The sequence below is a fragment of the Eurytemora carolleeae genome, unplaced genomic scaffold, assembly GCF_000591075.1.
Source record: "Eurytemora carolleeae unplaced genomic scaffold, Eaff_2.0 scaffold1175, whole genome shotgun sequence".
NCBI lineage: Eukaryota > Metazoa > Arthropoda > Copepoda > Calanoida > Temoridae > Eurytemora > Eurytemora carolleeae.
In genome coordinates, this window is record NW_019397936.1 from 5,296 (window position 1) to 26,512 (window position 21,217).

The 21,217-nt window shown below is 32.7% G+C and overlaps 1 protein-coding gene and 1 long non-coding RNA gene across 2 annotated transcripts; one reads left to right on the plus strand and one right to left on the minus strand.

Annotated features, from left to right (window-relative positions):
* Positions 1-299: 299 nt before the first annotated feature.
* Positions 300-18,777, minus strand: LOC111716386 (uncharacterized). The gene is made up of 13 exons (XM_023491831.1): positions 18,732-18,777; positions 18,344-18,465; positions 15,526-15,588; positions 14,003-14,072; positions 12,892-13,003; positions 12,101-12,178; positions 10,483-10,487; positions 9,019-9,109; positions 8,174-8,201; positions 7,843-7,924; positions 3,462-3,539; positions 887-930; positions 300-420 (listed from the first exon to the last, which is right to left on the minus strand). The coding sequence occupies exons 2-12, from the start codon at positions 18,427-18,429 to the stop codon at positions 925-927; spliced, it is 699 nt and encodes a 232-aa protein (XP_023347599.1). The 5' UTR covers positions 18,430-18,465; positions 18,732-18,777; the 3' UTR covers positions 300-420; positions 887-924.
* On the plus strand, positions 5,346-6,559 carry LOC111716384 (uncharacterized). The gene is made up of 3 exons (XR_002768472.1): positions 5,346-5,436; positions 5,752-5,817; positions 6,477-6,559. It is a non-coding gene; the product is annotated as an uncharacterized LOC111716384 (long non-coding RNA).
* Positions 18,778-21,217: the final 2,440 nt, after the last annotated feature.

A 21,217-nucleotide genomic window follows, 5' to 3' on the forward strand; every position in this document is an offset into this window, starting at 1 on the left:
TAACACCGTATTCAATTTTCATAAAACCACTAAAAGTATCAATTTTGTTTTACAATCTTGCATCTTTTCTTAACTAATATGGATCGTTATGAATTTAATTTAGATTATTTGGAATTTCTATTTCTTATATAGAAAAATATCTAAGTAAAATGAAGAAGATAACATTGTTTTCCCATCTGAAATCTTATATATTCTTTTATGGTATTTTTAGAAAAACGGTATTTTATGGTGGTGGTCACATAAGATTCTGTTCATAGTCCAGAAACAAAATGTGGAAAATCTGGTTTTTATGCAAGCAGTCATGGACAACAATTTTATTAATTTCAATTTCTTCTAATTTCACACTTTTTATTCATCAAAATGTCACATAGTTTATGTTGGTTTTGTTCCATGTTTCTTAAGGCTCAGAGCAACAGAAAACTAAATGAAAAATGTTATATAAAAAAAGAAATAATACAGTGAAAACCAAAACTGCAGTGGAGTTATGATGCTATGGAAACCGACCTAAAGAGTATCCGAACTAATTACCGAGTAGTTTCTAAGAAAATATTGAGTAGTTTTAACCCCAACCGCAAACCGCATTTTTACGAATATAAATTGACTTCACGTCATTTAACTACGTCTAACTCCAACCCAACTGCAACCCAACTCCGACCCTACTCCAACCCAACTCCAACCCTGCTTATTCCAACTCCAACCCAACTCCAACCCAGCTTAACCCAACTCCAACCCAGCTTAACCTAACCCCAACCCAACTCCAACCCAGCATAATCCAAATCACCAAAACTGAAAAATATAAAAAAAAGACGAAAGTGATTCCATTGTGTTTCAATTTTCACTGTATAATGTGTATACTATATCATTAAATAGTTACCAAAAAATGTACCTGAATATATCTGGTAAGGTGCTAATTAGGTTAAAACATCAGACCTAAAATAATATATAGAAAAATCCATTGTAAACATAAAACTGTAGACTGTAGACGTAATTTATAATTATTCTCCATTTTCAAAGATGCTAGGTACTTTCCCAATGGTATTTTCCCAAGTGGCAACTTCCCAAATGTGCAATTTCCCAAGCGGCAACTTCTCAAGTCTGTCCTAGCTACAGCGCTTGGCCCCAAGCCTGTTCTAGCCGCGGCGCTCGGCCCCCTAGCCCATACTTATCGCAACGCTTGCAGCCTGCTGCACCTCTGAGGGCCTCACCTAACCTTTGGAAAGTTGCCGCTTGGGAAATTGCACATTTTGCAAAAAGGGAATGTCTGATTCACATCGGTACCGTTTAAACCTTTGTCTGATCCAGGGTGAATAAGATAATTATAATTTTTAGAATAAGAATCGATTATTTTCAATTCTGATTTCTTTATGAATATGACTATGCTTAAAATGAAAAAAAATATAGAAAAATCTTCTCAACACGTCAAGAGATAGATAAAAATGGATATCTTTCTCAGTATTACGCAGATAGAGGTCTAAAAGCTACTTTTGTGAATAAAAAAAGCCAATTTTGAAATAAAGACTCCCCCAAACTTATGTCTACATTTCCTATGAGCATGCTTTGTTAGATAAACAATTATTTTCACCAAACAGCTTTAACCAACTGTCCAAATTAATTGGGTTTTATTTCAAATTCTGAAAAATATTTTAAAATCACCAAACAAGACAAAGTTCAAATAACCAGGAACATCTGTTTGTAGTAGGGTTTCCAGCGAAAAAATACGAAATTTTGTGAAAATTTTCTTTCCTATTTCTCAACCTTTCTGAGGAAGGAAGCGTAAACCATGGAAAATTTTCGTGAAGTGGATATTCAATTTCGTTGGAAATCCAAGTTTGTAGCTTTTCTATCAAATTATGTTTTGAAATGATTTTGTAGATTTCTATATTACAATAAAAATGGTATAGGGTTCTTCCATACAGTAAACTCACGTTTTTCCACAGTTTGCATTGTTGTGACAATTCGTCCGTCAAAAAACTATTCTAAATCCAAGGAGAAAAAAGTTAAATTTTAAACAATAACAAAAAAATCGCATTTAAAACCTTTATAAACTTTAATGTTGTGTATGGGCTGTCTGATCACAACACTGTTCTTGTGTTTGATACAATTCATGTAGGATTCCTCGAGTTCTCTTTTCAGGGTTTCTGGGATGTTGAGGGTTTTCCAACAGTGTTGGGTTATGTAAAAGTTGTCTAAACGGGTTTCTGGATTGATGTAGGTTGTGTATTTCATTGCTTGGTGTACTTCCGATAGAGCAATTTTCTTGAGTGTTCTGACTTCTCGGGGGTTGGTCCCTTTAACGTTGCATTTAAAAGAACACCTGGGATAGGTGATGATGTACTCTTTAGAATCATCTCTCATGTTGAAATGTTGCTTTGTTTTTGGTTGTTTTTGCCAAAATTTTCCGGGTTAAAATTTGGCATTATGTATCAGTAGCACATTTTTTACACATTTTGTATTCTAAACATTTAATTTTTTTTGTATGTTGAAAGAAGATTCATGCAAAAAAACGACCTAATTACGATGGAAAAAGCGAACATGGTGTAACACTCAATTTTTTAATTTTTTTTTTAGTATAAAAGATAGATATAAAAGGTATCTGTGAAACAATGAAGAAGATATTGTCATTTTTCTATCGTGAAAAGATGTTAATTCTTTAGATTTCTGTCCTTGTCCCTGTTGCATTAATCCCCAGGTCACAATTTACATAGAATTGCAAAAAAACTTACAATTTTCGGGTTAAAGGGTTGAAGGGTAATATCTACATGTATAAAGTTGTAATCTCTGTTGAAACGTTTGTTTGTTTGTTTGTCCGATCATGACTCAGGAACCCCTGGACCGATTTGCCTCAAATTTTAATTAAGGAACTCGGGAGAGCCACTGTAATGTTCTTAGCTTGGTTTAAAGATTCTAAGGTGAGTGGGTTGACTTTTAAAGCGAAAATTAGTTTACCGGTAAAATCGATTAAGTGCGGGTAAACGGCGGGAGTAATTATGAGTACCCTGGGCAACGCTGGGTTCCCAGATAGTTGAACATAGAAACATAGAAACTACGTTCACAGTCTCTTTAATTGCGATGTTTATTTAACAGTTCACAGTCTCTTTATTTGCGATGTTTATTTGACAGTTCACTTCATCAATTTAAAAGGACTGTACTTAAAGTTACCCTCCTTGCACAAATAGCATGTTAATGCCCGATTTACAACATTGCCCTTTATTAAACCTTAATCTGATAATAAATGGATTATGTCGTTTTTATGACTCAAAAAATGTTTTAAAAGTTTCACCATTGCTTCTTACAAACAAGAATTGCGCAATTAACTTTCACAGTTAATGAAAATAAGCAGCTTAAAGAAACTTGATCAGACAAAGCTTTCAATGGTACCGTTGTAAATCGGGCATTGCTATCTTTGCATGGAGGATCACTTGAAATTACGCTTACAGTCCCTTTAAAGAAGATTAGCTTACCTTGACGATTCTAAGCTTATAGGACATGTAATCCCACACTTTTTCCCTAATTACCAAGCATCTGCCTTCGTTGCGTACCTAAATTAAATAATAAGTTAATAAATGTCATTTAAATAAATCATTATTTACGGGAATATTTTTACTCAAAGGGATTGTAAAGGAAAATTGAAAGGGGGTATAGGCTCAAACCTGTGAATCTCAGGAGTTGATTGAAACATATAAGACATGTATTTGATGTTCCTGTCTCGAGAAATTGACATAAAACTGTGTCAAAATTATACCAAAACGTATATATCTTATATATACGTATAAGTCTCAATCAACTCCTGGGACTTTTAGGTTTTAGCCTATACCCCCTTTCAATTTTCCTTTACAGTCCTTTTACAGAGCATTTTCTTTAAAAAAAATATGTTCTAATTCATATAGTGTTACATAAAAAATCTGCCATTTCGAATATTTTTGTTTTATGTTTAAAGATACTAGTTGGACGTAATTCACAGAGGAGCATATTGAAATCACAACAGTACCCTTTAAAGCTGCGTCTGTTCAAGAATGCATGATATCTGTTGTATCTCGTCTCTCAAATTCATTTTTTTCAATCATGGTATAGAGACTGGCGCATTTCTGCTTCCGAAACAAAAGAGTAAATTATTAAAAATTAGTTAAGTTGTAAATCGTGCATGTTTCTTTTTAAATTGAATGTAACTTGAAATTCAAAAAAGAATTAAGTTTGCAAATGTTCTGCAAGTTGTAAGATAAAAGATTAAAAGTATTATTATTTTGTTCCTCGAATTGTTTTTATAACAGTGCTAAAATTGAAACATATGGAAAGTAGCCAAGTTTTACTAAATACTTCCTTTTTTATTTTAAAGTAAATCATTTTATCTGTGCTATTTCTACACAGTGAGACCTATATATACTAAATAGGTCTCACTGATATAACTGTATATAGTGATATAACTCTAGAGTACAAAGACGACATTAAAGCAATTTAATGTTTTTTAATGTTGTCAAAAATCATATGGTTTTTGCAGTAGCATTTATAATGCATGGGTATCTGTATTACACTCCACAATTGCTGTGTTTCCTTAGCACTGAACTACTATTTAATAAAATAAGACATGATCGTGTATATGTTCCTTATAGCCGGCCAAATGGCTGGACCGAATGGACATTTTTTGAGGGAACCGCGGTGGTATCCCGGGGCTAACAAAGGCTAAAAGAAAATAATTTTTTTTTTCTTAATTATTTTTTTAATTCCACGGGCAACGCCGGGCATTTCAGCCAGTTTAAATTTTTAACTTTGGTAATAGAGTCGTCTTCATTTTCCATAATTTTATGGGTACTACTGGGAACTTTTTCTTAATTAAGTTCTTTTTCCAGAAACATCTGATAAAGATAAAAGTAAAATCTGTTTATATTTTGGATAAATCCACCCTTTTTGTTTCAATTTTGCAAACCAAATTTTCGCAAAAAAATCCGTTTCTTTACAATAAATCTGCATTAATGAAAACAAAGTGGGATACTATGTTGGTTGTTAATTTGACTGTTAAAGGGACTGCGTGATTCACAACGATAACCTTCAGACCTTTATCTATTCAATAATATGGAATATTTCGCCGTTTTTCTCTTTAAAGTGTTTAATTCTGACAACTTTCTCCGTTGCTACTACTGCAGTGCAGAAGGCTCAAATCAAGTTTCCCAAAAACACAATCAAAAATATTCAATTTTCAGAGAGAAATTAGGTCATACAATCCCTTTAAGTTGAAATTAGGTAATACAGTCCCTTTAAGTTGAAATTAGTTCATACAGTCCCTTTAAGTTGAAATTAGTCCATACAGTCCCTTTAAGTTGAAATTAGGTCAAATTGATCAATTGACTACTTCTTAAATTAGATCCTGGAAAAAGTCCTGGTTCAAAATATACATTTTGGTCTTTCTCCGTCTCTTACCCAGGCACTACAGTCTATTCCCAGGTAAGACTTAATGTCGTCTTTTTACTTATTCAAGATTTATCAAGATTGGTTGTTTATGTTTAATCAGCAGGTCACTTTACAGAATTAGAGTCTCCTTTCTTCTGAAGTTGATTTTTTGCAAGCTTTTTTACTATCAGTTCTTGAAATTCAATGCTAATTAAAAATTTTGAAAGTAACTAAATTCCTAATTGTCTCAGTCGGATCAAATAATCATTAGCCCATATATTATATAATATATATGCATATTCTTGACAAAATCACCCGGCCCCTTTTTGAAATTTCAATAAAAAAGTAACTAATCTAAACTGTTTACAGATGGAGGTTTGTTGTGGCATCGTTCCCTCATGTACTGCACTGTACTGCAAGCATGATACAGTACAGGTAGATTTGATATTGCATATGCTATATTCTTACAAAAGGTTTTGACTGCCATCTAACGGACACTTGTTGCAAATAATACTTAAGATTTACAATTTTTAAAGAAATACTCTTTTAACATAAATCATAAAATTTGATTATAAAGGAATTGCGTCTTTGCCACAAACTTATTTCTTAATCTTTATATCTTTGCAACACAATTTCGTAGACCTTACATACTTCAAACTATGAATACTGTTAGATCAAATAATTTAAGTTTGAAATATTAAAGGACTTTATCAGGTTGAAATGATATAGGGAATAGAAAATTAGAGGTTGTGGCAAAGACTTTATTCCTTCATTCCGGCCCCCCCCCCCCCCCCCCGGGGGCCGGCCGATTGGATTTTGCCTTGGGGGGTTGAGAAATAGTTGAAAGTTGTCCGATTATATTAAGTGGCAAAGACTTTATTCCTTCAGTCTGTATCCAAAGGATCCTTAAATATTCCTAAATGTAAACGTCTGCTTATTTGTTGTGAACTCCAGATGTACACAATGTCACTCTAGATGTAGAAAATATCACAGTTTCTAGCTTTTAATAGATACTCAGTATACAACTACCTTACATAGCCGGTCACTCCCTTTAAATTCCTTTTGTCTGGATCTAGAAAATGTGTGTTTTGCAGAAAAAGTTCGATTTTAAACCTTGGTACTGCAGAAACTAAACTTCTCTACACCCTGCATTGGATACTTTTAGATGCTGCTGAGGTACAGAATAATAATAATAATAATAATTTTAATAATGTTGAAAATGTAGGGGGGTTATTTCACCTCTCATTAGATAAAACCGATCAATGGATTTTAGTTGGCTAGTAAATCCCTCGAGCACGTTTTTTTTTTAAATAAATGTTTATTAGAGAGACTTTTTCAATAATGTAAAAAAAAAAATTAGCTCACTCCAAGTAAAATTTAGGCTGGAGAGATTAAATGAGATTTCCATGTTTTTCTCTTAAAATTTTTTTTTATTTTCAATTATAGCTTCTCTTTAAATGTGACTTGAGGATTTCTTCTGCAGAAACAATAGTGGAGATTGTCAGAATTAAACACTTTTTTAGCTATAAAGACGATATCTTCCACATTATTAATGCCTTTAAAGAGATTTAAAGGGATCCTCATTACATAATAGGATCAGTATGTGGAAAAAACTTCGTTTTCTGAAATGAGAAGTGTATATTTCAGCGATTTTCAAAAACGGGCATTGATATCTCTGCAAGGAGGGTCACTTGAAATTACGCTTTCAGTCCCTTAAGGATGGTTTAATGGTTAATCCAAAACACCTCCATGTTCCCACTTGTTAGTGAGCAACAAAAAGAAGCAAAAATAATGAAAACTTTATTTAGTTGAACAAACCTTGAAAACTTTTAATTAAAGTTTTGATTAAATATATTTCTTTATTTTCAGGTTAATAATCCAAACAAACTTGAAAACTTTTAATCATATTGTGCACCGTCATGGTTATTGGTAAAGGCTTAGAAAATTATATGTTTTAAGAGACCCATTAAATGATATGTTTAAAGTAACTGTAGAAAACGATATGTTTAAAGGGGACTGTAAAAAATAATATGTTTAAAGGAACTGTAGAATATGATATGTTTAAAGGGACTGTAGAAAATGATATGTTTAAAGGAACTGTAGAAAATGATATGTTTAAAGGTGTAGAAAATGATATGTTTAAAGGGACTGTAGAAAATGGTATGTTTAAAGGAACTGTAGAAAATGATATGTTTGAAGGAACTGTAGAAAATGATATGTTTAAAGGAACTATAGAAAATGATATGTTTAAAGGGACTGTAGAAAATAATATGTTAAAAGGAACTGTAGAAAATGATATGTTTAAAGGAACTGTAGAAAATAATATGTTTAAAGGAACTGTAGAAGATGATATGTTTTAAGAAACTGTAGATACAGGTTCAAGTGACCCTCCATATTACATATGGACGATTCTGAGATATTCCTCTTTTTTTGAATTTAAATTTAAAAATAAAAATTTACCTCTGTTGCCGACCTCATTAGACTAATGACCGGTCCCTTGTAGGAATATTCAGATTTACCATGGATAACTGTTAAATTATATCTAAACATTAATATTCAGATTTACCATGGATATCTGTTAAATTATATCTAAACATAAATCATCCATTTTTATAGTCACATGTTCGAATAATGGGAAAAATAAATAACTAATAAATAAAAAAGTAAAACAATTTTTTAACAAAGGAAACCTTAATAACTAAAAATTTAAAATTTTTTAAACAAAGGATAACTAAATAAATGAAAAAAAAGAAAAAAATACAAAAAAAAATAGATGAAGAAATAAACTAACCTATAATAGATCTCTTCACTGTCTGAACCTGCAAAATTAGTTAAATTAAATCTAATGAAATAGCTCAGAATTTAATAATCCACGGAAATAGCTCATATGAAAAGAAACCTAGAAACCATGGTTTACAGTTTACTAGATCTACTAGCTTACCAAGGAACCATAAATAGAGAAATAGCTTACAGCATACTAAATCTATTAGCTACCTAGGAATAATAAATAGAGAAATAGCTGAGAGTATACTAGATCTATTAGCTTACCTAGGAACCATAAATAGAGAAATAGCTGAGAGTATACTAGATCTACTAGCTTACCTAGGAACCATATATAGAGAAATAGCTGAGAGTATACTAGATCTATTAACTTTCCTAGGAACCATAAACAGAGAAATAGCTGAGAGTATACTAGGTCTACTAGCTTACCTAGGAACCATATATAGAGAAATAGCTGAGAGTATACTAGATCTAATAGCTTACCTAGGAACCATAAAAAAGAGAAAAAGCTGAGAGTATACTAGATCTATTAGCTTACCTAGGAACCAAAAGTACAGAAATAGCTGAGAGTATAATAGATCTATTAGCTTACATAGGAACCATAAATAGAGAAATAGCTGAGAGTATACTATATCTACTAGCTTACCTAGGAACCATAAATAGAGAAATAGCTGAGATTATACTAGATCTACTAGCTACCTAGTAATAATAACCAGAAATATAGCTTAGATCTACTAGCCTACCAAGGAACTATAAGCAGAAAAATAGCTCAGATTATACTTGATCTACTAGCTAGCTTACCTAAGAACCATAACCAGAGAAAAACCTTAAAGTATACTAGATCTATTAGCTAACCTAGGAACCATAACCAGAGAAATAGCTCAGGGTGGCCATCAATCACATAGCTTTGCGCTTCCAAATAGAAGTATCGCTTATTGCAGTAAACCTGTATTTGTTTTCAAAACTCAAAACAAAAGTTTAAATTTGGACATGTGTAGTGTGAAGAGTAAAGTGTGAAGAGAGAAGTGTGAAGTGTGAAGCGTGAAGTGAAGTGTGTATAGTGTGCAGTGTGCAGTGTGCAGTGTGCAGTGTGCAGTGTGCAGTGTGCAGTGTGCAGTGTGCAGTGTGAAGTGTGTAGTGTGTACTGTGAAGTGTGTTGTGTGTAGTGTGTAGTGTGTAGTGTGTAGTGTGAAGTGTATTGTGTGTTGTGTGTTGTGTGTAGTGTGTAGTGTGTACTGTTCCAATGGAATTATCTAAATGTTTCTATTTGTGTTTCAGTGGAATGGTACAAAGAAGTCCAAAAGGTTAAATAGTTTCCATTGGAATGTTACAAAAGAATCCAGTGGTACTCCAAAAGGTTAGGAAGGTTTCCAATGGAAAGTACAATGGCACTAGACTCCGAAAAGTTAGAATGTTTTCTGTGGTAGTCCGAAAGGTATAAGGTAGAAATCCAATAGCAGTTCAATGAATTGTTTCGGTGATGTTCAATGTGACACCAATGGCATTCCAATGGAAAGGTTAAAGGGTGAACAATGTGCAATGGTATTCCAATGGATTTTTGTTTGCGGAATAAATTTTTCTTTCTAAATTAATTAAAAAGTTTGCCATTCTTATACTTTAAATTGGGTATTCCGTTAAAAATGTGATTCTTCCATAAAACTAAATTCTGTTAAGGGTCTATGGAACCTACATTTAATGTGAGGCATGTTCAATTCTCAACAATACTCTTAAAAACGTTATCTAATGAAGAATGAAACAAATATCCATGACTTGCAGATTTCTTGATGCGAAACAACGAAGGATCTTGTCAAAATTAAACACTTTTTTAGAGATAAAATACGTGGATATCTCCAAAATTAAGGACAACATAAACGTTTCAAGGGTTCAATTGGGAATCGGGGTTGCTTCTCTTTAAATGGAGGTTTATTAAAAACTAAACGACAGTTAAAAGTTAAAGTTAAAAAGAACTTTTCCGACAGTTGCAAAGTAACAATTGTCAGCTTTTGTATTTCTGTCGAATTATCAGTTTTCAATTTTTTCTTTTAATTGTTTTCATTGAAATCTGAGTTGTTTTAATGCAAGTAATGGCAAATATTTAAAGGGTAATGTGAGTAGTTTTCACCGCGCGACATTTTTAAATAATAATATTATGTTAATTTTTGAGTTTAGATTCCTCAACAAACGGCCATGTCTAAATATGTTTAAATTGTTGATCTTTAAAGTTTTTCTTCCACATTTTCGTTTAATTTTTTGTTTTAAGAGACTGTCGACTTATTTTCAAGTTTTTACAGCAAAATGATGCCGACATTCTTATTTTACCATTGCTAATGCACAGATATACAATTTTCAATTAGACTTGCGGATTTATACGCAGCAGAGAAAAGAAAAAATTAAACAAAGTTTATCTCTTTTCCAGATAGAACAACTAGAATATCTCCAACCTTTAAGCGACACAATTACAGACCTAGATACATTAGAATAGCTTGTTTATGCAGACTATAAAGCTTAAAATTGTACAACTCCTTGTATACAATGTAATTCATTAAATCTTCAAACAAACGGTTAATGAATACGTTTTACTTTTTGGGGTCAATCCGTAGAAAAATAATTTAACTGATCAGTGTCCGAGTTTAATTAATTTAAGCCGCGTCTCATACCCCCCAAAAAACGGTTTCAATTGAGCGCCGGCTTAAATCTTGAAAAATTTAATACAGTTTTAAGTGAAACCAATCATATATGAGCCACGGCTTAAATTTAAACCGCGGCTCAAATTCTTTAAATTTGGCCTCTGTATGTTGTCATTCTGAATTGTATGTATTTTTATTTTACTGGTTCTCTAAACAAAACAAAACACTACATACATTTGTACAGAGTATAAACAATACTTGCCGCAACTCTTTTTATTTAATGTACTGTATGTACGTAGCTAGTATTAGAGGTAACTTCATATTTTCAATTTCAGCTGCAAAACACTTCGGTATAGTGAAAACTAGATGAGCTATATAGTCTAATTTATCTAGGGACACTAATCTTATGGGTTCTATTGTGTGGCATATGTGAATTTTGAAAATGAGGGCCACTTGAAATTGTGTCTACACTTAAAAGAAGGAATTTAATTTATTAATTTCAACAATTTAAATTTTCCTGAGTCGTTGCTGCATTAGACTGGATCTGCTGATTCCCATTTGTCAAGTTAGATACAGAACCAGATTTCCTGTACGTTCTCTTTATTTTCAAATTTGGGAACAGTCACATTATAATCTTTAAGTTTGGGATCAATCCCTTTATTGGTAAGTTTTTTCTTACAAAAAAAATTCAGAATTAGAAAAGTTTAACATTTCTATACATCAAAGAATTTACGGAAATTATAATAGTGTAACTTTAAAATCAGTCCCGGGGTGGGAGGGGGAGGGCTTAACCCTTTTCAACATTTAGGGAGGGAGGTGAGGGAGGGGTCAACTTTATATTCTTTNGGGTTAGGTTAGGGGAATCTACCTGAGGGTTAGGTTAGGGGAATCTACCTGAGGGTTAGGTTAGGGGAATCTACCTGAGGGTTAGGTTAGGGGAATCTACCTGAGGGTTAGGTTAGGGGAATCTACCTGAGGGTTAGGTTAGGGGAATCTACCTGAGGGTTAGGTTAGGGGAATCTACCTGAGGGTTAGGTTAGGGGAATCTACCTGAGGGTTAGGTTAGGGGAATCTACCTGAGGGTTAGGTTAGGGGAATCTACCTGAGGGTTAGGTTAGGGGAATCTACCTGAGGGTTAGGTTAGGGGAATCTACCTGAGGGTTAGGTTAGGGGAATCTACCTGAGGGTTAGGTTAGGGGAATCTACCTCAGGGTTAGGTTAGGGGAATCTACCTCAGAGTTAGGTTAGGGGAATCTACCTGAGAATTAGGTTAGGGTAATCTACCTCAGGGTTAGGTTAGGGGAATCTACCTGAGGGAAATCTGCCAGCATTTTGGAACTGAGAATTCTTAGAGTTACAATACAAATATGGACAGGAAACTTGAATACCTAAATATGAACAGGAAACTTGAATACCTAAAATATGTTGAAAACATGGAATTTCTTTTTTGACTTTAGGGTTAAGAACATTGACAAGAACAAGGACAAGAAACAAGAACACTTAAGATTAACAATAACAAGAACAAGATCAAGAACAAGAACATTAACAAGAACAAGAACAAGAACAAGAGCAAGAACATTAACAAGAACAAAAACAAGAGCATTAACAAGAAAATTAACAAGATCATCAACAAGAACAAAACAAAAGAACATTAACAAGAACTTTAACAAGAACAAAAACAAGAATTTTAAATAGAACATAAACAAGAACAATAACAATAACAATAACAATAACAAGAACAATAACAAGAACAAGAACAAAAACAGAACAAGAACAAAAACAAGAACAAGAATAAGAACAAGAACAAGGACAAGAACAAGGACAAGAACAAGAACAAGAATGAAATAATAGAATAAGAATAGATAACAAAATTAAAGAATAAAACAAAAAAACAATTAGCTAATAAAAGAATAAAATAATTAGCTAATAAAAGAATAAAACAATTAGCTAATAAAAGAATAAAATAATAAAATAATTAGCTAACAAAAGAATAAAAGAGAGAAATAATGAGCCAATAAAAGAATAAAACAAGGAAAGAATAAAAGAACAAAAGAACAAAGAATTATATATTATGATAAAAAGAATTTAAAAATTGATTAACCTGGAGAAAACTTTGCGTCTTTACTAATCTGGAATTCTTCTTTTGTCAAAGAACAAATTCGAAGCGGACTTTCTCCTTTCTGTAGAGGAGCATCCCTAGATCCAAATCCGTTCTAGAGAAAGGGATTGTTTTAAATAAGACGGTATCCCTAGACCAAAATCCGTTCTAGACAAAAGGAATTGTTTTAAATAAGAAGGGATCTCTAGACCAAAATTCGTTCTGCAGCATGGGATTGAAAAAAAGAGGGGATTCCTATTCCCAAATCCGTTTTATAGAATGGGATTGTTTAAGAAAAAGAGGGGATCCCTAGACCCAAATCCGTTCTATAGAGAAAGGGATTGTTTTGTAATAAGAGAGGATCCCTATATAAAAACCCGTTCTAAAGAAAGGGATTGTTTTGAAATAAGAAAGGATCCCTACTTCCAAATCCGTTCTAGAGAAAGGGATTGTTTTGAAATAAGAGAGGATCCCTATATCAAAATCCGTTCTAGAATAAGGGATTGTTTAAATAAGAGTAGATCCCTACTTTCAAATCCGTTCTATAGAGAAAGGGATTGTTTTAAATAAGAGAGGATCCCTAGACCAAAATCCGTTCTAGAGCATGGGATTGTAGCTTATTTTTAAGTATCGTAAACTAAAATAATTTAGTTAATGTTTTGTCAACTTTGACTCTTCATCGTCAACTTTTAACCAACTATTGATCAAAGCTCAAGGCCAATTGGATTGTTTATTGGCATTATTTTCCAGATTTTATTGCTTTGAAGAATGCAGGAAAATTGGAACTGCGGAAAATTCAGGAAAAATCATGATTCATGTACTCAATTGCATTTTGCTGAATAAAAATAATTTAGAAAAATTATTGCATAATTTTTGCAAAAGGATAATTATCAGGATATTGTTGATTCCAGAAAGAAAATGTTACTTTAAAAAGTCTGATTACAAGCCTATTTTCATAACCTATAGAAATCATTCAAATCCAAGCCTATATTACATAAACCAATTTAACTGATTTGCTTCAAATTATTGTCTTAAAAGAGAGAGTTAAGTTTCTGAGCAAAGCTTAGAAAATTAACTCTTTAATTATTTAACTATTGAACTGCCAAGAAACTACCATGTTTTGATGACTCACAGATTGACAACTATCATGGAATTTTGCCGCTCCTCCCATTGATGATTGTGCTCTAAAATAGAATAAAATCAAAATTAAACTATTTTAGGACATTTTTTTTATTGCCGTCTGTATTTTACAATATATTTCTTGTTTGTTGAAGTTCTTATAAAACCCCGCTTTATTTGATCTAAACTGAGAAATATAAAACATTTTTATGATAAGTCTGGTTGAAAGAACATTTAACGCAAGAAAATAGAAACACTTTATAACGCTTGTTTTACCCTGAAAATAAACACTGCATGCAAATTTTTTTTAGATTTCTTTTAAGTCTTAAATAATTTATTTTGGACAGTAAAAAGAACTTTGATTTTTTTCCCAAAAATACTTTGATTTATTATTTTTGAACTCAATTGTATTCTCTTGTATTCTCTTAGAATATGTGTATAAGGATTAAAAATTAGACTCATAATAACGAGAAAAAAAGATTTTTAAAGATGCGCATGCAATTTAAAAAAAAAATAAGAATTATAAAATTTCAATTTTTACAGCGAGACCCGTAAAGCTGTAAGTAAGTAAGTAAGTAATTAATTATTNTTATTGATATGACAAAAACTTTATATATCTAACTATAAATCAATCTCACGAGGCTGAGCAGAATCCCGCGTTCTCCTTCTGTTGTGGAACTCTGTTTTAGAGGTCGAAACATCGTCTTCCACAATATTTTACATATATTTAATATTTTATATTTAATATCAACTTATAGTGGTGGATTGTTAGTATTTTTTGACGATGAACTAACAACTTTTAAAAATAAAAATAATAGAGCAGGACCCATTTCACTTTTAAGTCTATATTTAAGATGCTGGTAAAACTATTTGCTTTATAACAATATCAAATACACATTCAATGCATTACAGTAATACTCATATAGACACTATAAGACAAGCAGTTTAAACAGACCTATTTCACTTTTAGGTTGATTTTTAAGCTACCATGGTAAAACTTAATTTGCTTAATAACAATATCAAAAACACATAATATTGCTGAAATATCGTCTTCCTTTTCCACATTTGTTTGGTTCCCACAACATTCTTTATTATTGTCCTACCAGTTAGATCCCCAGGCACGATACGAGACCTTTGCGTATTTTGTACCGATATAAAGTAAATTTATGTAACTTGTAAATTTAATAATCATATATCATGAACTAAAAATAAACATTTTGTAAAATTTTACATGGTTGAAAAGAGTTTGCTTCATCTTGTCAAAAAAAATTAGAAGGATCACATCATTTCAAAATGTTAGTTGTTTCACATGTACTCGATTACGCGTATTTGAGTTACTAAAGGTCGTGTACTGTACTAAATGTATTGTACTGTACAAAATTAAAGCTATATGGCTATAATGCTAGGTCTATTGTATTTTTATAGTAAAAAATTAAATATAAAAGGGGGTATATCCTGACAACTCCCACCCCCTTGGTTCGGCTACATCAGCNTGTAATTCACTACTGCTACATATACCTGGAGTAAAAGGAAAGATGAAGACGATCCTGCAAACTGTGTGCACGGCGTAATTTCTTGCCCCTAAAACCAAACCAAACTTTGTCAAACATTAAAAATTCCATACTTTGTCAAATTCCAAACCAAACATTTTCACATCGTCAAATCCCAAACCAAACATGTCAAATCTTAACCAAGCATTTTAAATCCCAAACAATGTCAAATCTCAAACAATCATTGCAAATCGCAATCACTGTCAAATCTCAACAATTGTATAACCCCAAACGTTGCAGAATCCCAAACCAAACATTTCAAATCCCATAGAAAAGGAATAAGGCAAGGTGATTCGATATAAGATTTTAAATTGTCCAAAAAACCCTAAACATAGCAATTGTGCAGCGCACTCAGACTCATTTCACTGAATAAGTTGTTTTTTTAAGCTTCTAGGAAAATTTTTTGCTTTAAAACAACTGTTATATATGAACACACATAAAGTTGCAGATTTTTGTCCAACAGTTTTGTGGGTCTCACTGTAAAAATGCGGATAGACAAAGCATTTTAAAAACTAAGAAGCAATTATTTCAAAATAATCTAAATGAAAAGTGTGAATTAGTTAGTTTAGCAATATTAAAAATTTTGAGAAATCCAAGACCTTATAGTTTTGCAATTAAGTAATTAAATCACTTTTCAATTGATATAGACCTACTCACACTTCAAACTCTCTGTGTCTCATGTTTTTGAACTATTTAACTTGACCCCAAAAGTCGTCTTAATATTCCAGATTTTTTTTATTCTGCAATTGACCAAAAATCAAAACAATGATCAAGGTCGTTCATCAAATTTGCATATTAAGCGGGACATGCTGTAGATTATATAATCAAAATGAAATATTGATATTTAAGTTAATCAATTAAAGGTCCTTTGCGAGATAAAACCCAGGTAGTGTGGAACTACTTAATGACTAAGATACTTTCCCAACAATATCAAATTAAGAATGCATTAATAGACATATGCTGAACATTAAAAAATGCTTAAATTAGTTTTTAAACGTAACAATACTAGAAAAGCCGCTTGAAACGAAATTTTGTATCAAATGTCGTCTTCGGTTCAAAGAAATATAATGCATATCTTTACTTTTATCCCTTGAACATACGTAAACTACGTAAAATATCTAAGTATTATATTTCAAAATTTTGAAATTTGATGTTTGAGACAGAAGCCGCGGACATTATCTCACACCCATACACTTTTTAACGTGACACCGGCCCTGCAAACGTTGTTAGAATTAACGTGACACCGGCCCTTTAAACGTTGCTAGAATTAATGTGTGTAAGCATTAAAACAAGTAGCATTCGAAAATTGCAAGCAGCAAAAAATGTTCATTTTCAAAGAGCGACATAATGCATGCAACGCATAGCATTGAATAAAAGAATTCGGTTCAAAATGATTCTTATTGTGTTCAACATACAGGGTGTCCCACATCATATTAGATCGTTTATAAATAGAGATCCAAGAGACTAATCAAAAACAATTTTAAAGTGAATCACTTGGAAAAAAATGTATAAGGATTCACCGACAAAAGGTCAAACGACACAGGGTCAAACGACAAAGGGTCAAACGACAAAGGGTCAAACGACAAAGGGTCAAAAGTGCGACAAAGGGTCAAACGACAAAAGGTCAAAATGATAAAAATATTTTTTGATTTGAATCATAGGAAACTCGCAACCCTCCTATCAATTTTGTACATGGATCTTATATGTTAGACATCGATATAATTGACCATGTGGCTGCAGCGCTCGGCCCCCTAGCCTGTCCTAGCCGCAGCGCTCGGCCCAGAAAGTGTCTTAACCTAACCCTAAATAATAATAAATAAATACTAACTGTAACAGATGTCAAAATTTTAAAAAAAGTTGCCCCTTTGTCGCATTTTGTTACCCCCCTATGTCGTTTGACCCTTTGTCGTTTGACCCAGTGTCGTTTGACCCTTTGTCGTTTGACCGTATGTTGTTTGACCGTGTGTCGTTTGACCGTGTGTTGTTTGACCCTGTGTCGTTTGACCCTTTGTTGGTGAACCTGTATAAGGCTAATATAAAAAAATTTACTTGTAGAAAATACCAGTTTTTTCGAGTAGGAGTAGGGGCCTTGGCAACATTGTGCCCCCCCCCCCCCTTAAGAAAATTACATAAAGTTAAGTTTACATAGTGAATATCAATATTTTTTTTTCAAAAAAGGGGTTAAGGGGGGGGGCACAATGTTGCCAGGGGGGGACACAAAATTTTTTTTTGCGCGCTGACGCTCGCAAAATGTGCCCCCCCCCCCTACTCAAATGCTCTCGTACGCCCCTGAATGTCGTCTCCATGAAGTCTCATTCTTTGTGGGTTACTCTGTTTATAAAGTTGGAATTTCACATTTTAAAAACATTTTAAACCCATAAGAGTATAACTAGCAAATTAGCCATTATTATTTTGTTTTTTAATCGAACAAACAAAAATCACAATATAATTTATTTTTGAATTCCAGTGGAAATTCTATCAAAGTCTTTAACGTAAATACATTGGGATTAAATCCAGTGAATTTAAATCATCTCACCCATAACAAAAGAAAAAAACAAAATACAGAAAATGGTAAATACAATTTTTTAGAGTTTAACATCGAAAAGTATGCTTCGAAAATTTAAGAAAAAATATTTTTTTTTTAATCCACGAAATCTATTAAAATTGATTGTTAAAATCCACAAAATGTATGCTGCATGAACATTTGTTAAAATCCACGAAATCTTCGAACAAAATCTGTTTTTTATTCTTCTAAACAAAATGGCGGATAAATAAAAAAGATGAACCTGTGAGATAGCGATGAATGAGCTCTGGACTGAGCTAATGGCAGCTCTGTCATCGGAGCACCAATATTCATATATTTCTCCGACATGGCTGAACTAAACCTGGCTCCGGCTCCGGGGAACCTCTATTTAACCCAGAAACCTTTAAAGGGATTGTTTAAATATTTCAGAGCGGGATTCAACAAAAAGAATTAGTTTAAAAACATGTTAAACACGTTCTTAGTATTTCCATAAGATATGTATTTTTTATTTATGTAAGTTTTTCCTTATTTTTAGATACTAACTATACAAGGAGTTCAAATAATTCTTTGTGAAGAAAGTATTTTGTAAATGTAAAGTTTGCTACAAAAGTTCAAAAGTATAATTTAGAAATGTGTTTACAGTTTCTTTCCTTTTCAACTCGTCGTCTTCAATTTGTAAAGCTCTCGATCTAATTTCTGAAAATGAACCCTAAAATTTATTTTTATTTTAATAATTACAAAAATTGCTAAAATCCTAGGACCCCCCCCCCTCTTCAAAATACAGAAAACTTAGAAACTATCTATCCATCTTAGCCAAAACCTTAATAGTATGTGTATATCTACAGAATAGGGGGGAGAGGCCGGGGGTTTTCCATATTAATTCGGACCCCAGAAATTGTTGAAATTCTGATGATAAGAATTTTTCACCAAAAACAAACTTTTTAATTACCTTTTCTTAAATTTGAATGTTTTAAAGTCAAATTGTATAAAAAAATATGGTAAGAAGTAGGAGGGGGGGGGGCACCAACTCCCCCTTCCCCGCCCCCTAGCTGTCAAAATAGTTTTATTATTGGATCTATATAAAATTGCCTGACAATAAGCAAATTCTTCAAGTTTAAGCTTCCCCTTTCGTAACCAGAGAAGTACAAACTTTACTCAACTCTTAGTCTATGTTATATCAGCAGTTCTTAACCCATGGGGGGGGGGGCACACCCACAGTGGGGTATTTTAGGGGGTCATGGGGGGGTGACTGGTTTTAATCACAATACTCCTCTTAAAATGCATTTGTCTTGGGTTTCATGGTAAGAATGGACAAAATGAATATATTATGATAATCTTTTCATTTACAAAACGAGTTGTAGCTAGCATTGATTTATAATGATTTCAATTTATAATTATTTTTCCATTCATATATTTATCCTTGAATGAATTCTGTAAACTCGCAATATATTTAGATGTCGTCTTTCTTACAGCGAGCTTTTTGGAACGAAAAACTTATAATTTATGGCAAAAGCACATAAAAGCACAGGGGTTTCGGGATAATCTAAATATATAAAAAGATTTTAACAGCCATTAAAGAAAAGATTTAAGTCCTCCAGCAGCACCCCAAATCCTTAATGTTGTCAGAGTAGCGTGTTGGAAAATCCTATTTTAAGAGTTTTCAATCAAAATTCTTAACTAAAACATAACATTTAAACCACTTTGAGAATTCTCATTAAAAAAAATTCTAAGCAGCCAAGCCTTATTTGACATAAATATGAGGTTTATGGAATAAAATCATTTTGGCCAACCCCCCCTCATAATACCCCACTGTGCCACCCCATCCCCCAAGGGAGGGGTTTTGTTGCCCCCTATATATTTTTAACCATATTTTTCAAGCAATTTGACCCTAAGACTTTTTTACTTTAAAGGAAAGAGAATTATAAAGATTGTTTGCATTATTTTTTAATGAAAATTGTAAGCCCCCCCCCCTCCTCAGTTTAATGTGCTACATGCCTGATTCACAACGGTACTCTTTATACCACTTTATCGGAGGAAGATAAGGAAAAACAAACTTTAAAAATGTTTTATTTACAACAAAGTAATCTTTAGTTTGAAGTTCATATTGGTCGAAATTACCGATCTATTGCGGTTGGTTACTTTTACCCAACGAAGGAGGGAAGGCAACCTCCCCCGCACAGCTTCCGAACCTCATGAAGAAAACAAATGTTAAGGATACTATAGATCGTGCTTTAATAATCAAATTAGTCCCGTAGAAATTGACGATTATAAATGGAAGATCCTTCCCGGAAGACTGTTTGGGGGAGGTTAGGAAATCCTCTGGGGACGCGCACTGCCGCAAATAGGTAAAATGAGGTTCGGAAGCTGTGCGGGGGAGGTTGCCTTCCATTCTCAACCCAACAAACCAAAAATGAGAAGCAATGAAGCAATAAAAAGAATAAAAATTATAGACTGTTTAAACTAAAGCTTGGAAAGGTAGGGTAAAGAAAGGAGGAGGGGGGGGGAGAGTTATAGAATTATTTTTGCAAAATTTACAACATTTGCAAATATCATGTTTGAGAAATGTCATAAAATAATCAAGATATAAAAAGATTAGAACATGTTCAAGCGATAAAGTATAAACGTTCTAATTTTATTGTTGTCAGAATAGTCGTTTCTGACAATAGGGCTCATCACTTTTTACTTTCTGAGTCATAGCGCTCAGGTACTTAGCCTTTACTGTGCGGCACCCTTATAGCGCAAGAATTTGTCTTTCAAGTGTTTGTATTTTTTAGTTGGTTTGAAAGAAGTTTATCTTTCAGAAATTTGCCTCAAAACAGTTTGTATTTTAGGAAATTGCATGTGAGGAGTAACTGTCCTTCAGGAGTTTATCTTCCAGGAATAGGTCTTTCTCTAGTTTGTCTTTTAGGAGTTTGTCTTTCAGGAGTTTGTCTTTCAGGAGTTTGTCTTTCAGGAGTTTGTCTTTCAAGAGTTTGTCTTCCATAAGTTTGTCTTTCAGGAGTTTGTCTTTCAAGAGTTTGTCTTTCAAGAGTTTGTCTTTCAAGAGTTTGTCTTTCAAAAACTTGTCTCATTTGTTTCATAGGAATTTGTAGCAAAGACGTTATTCTTTTAAGAGTGTATATTTCTGTAGTTTGTC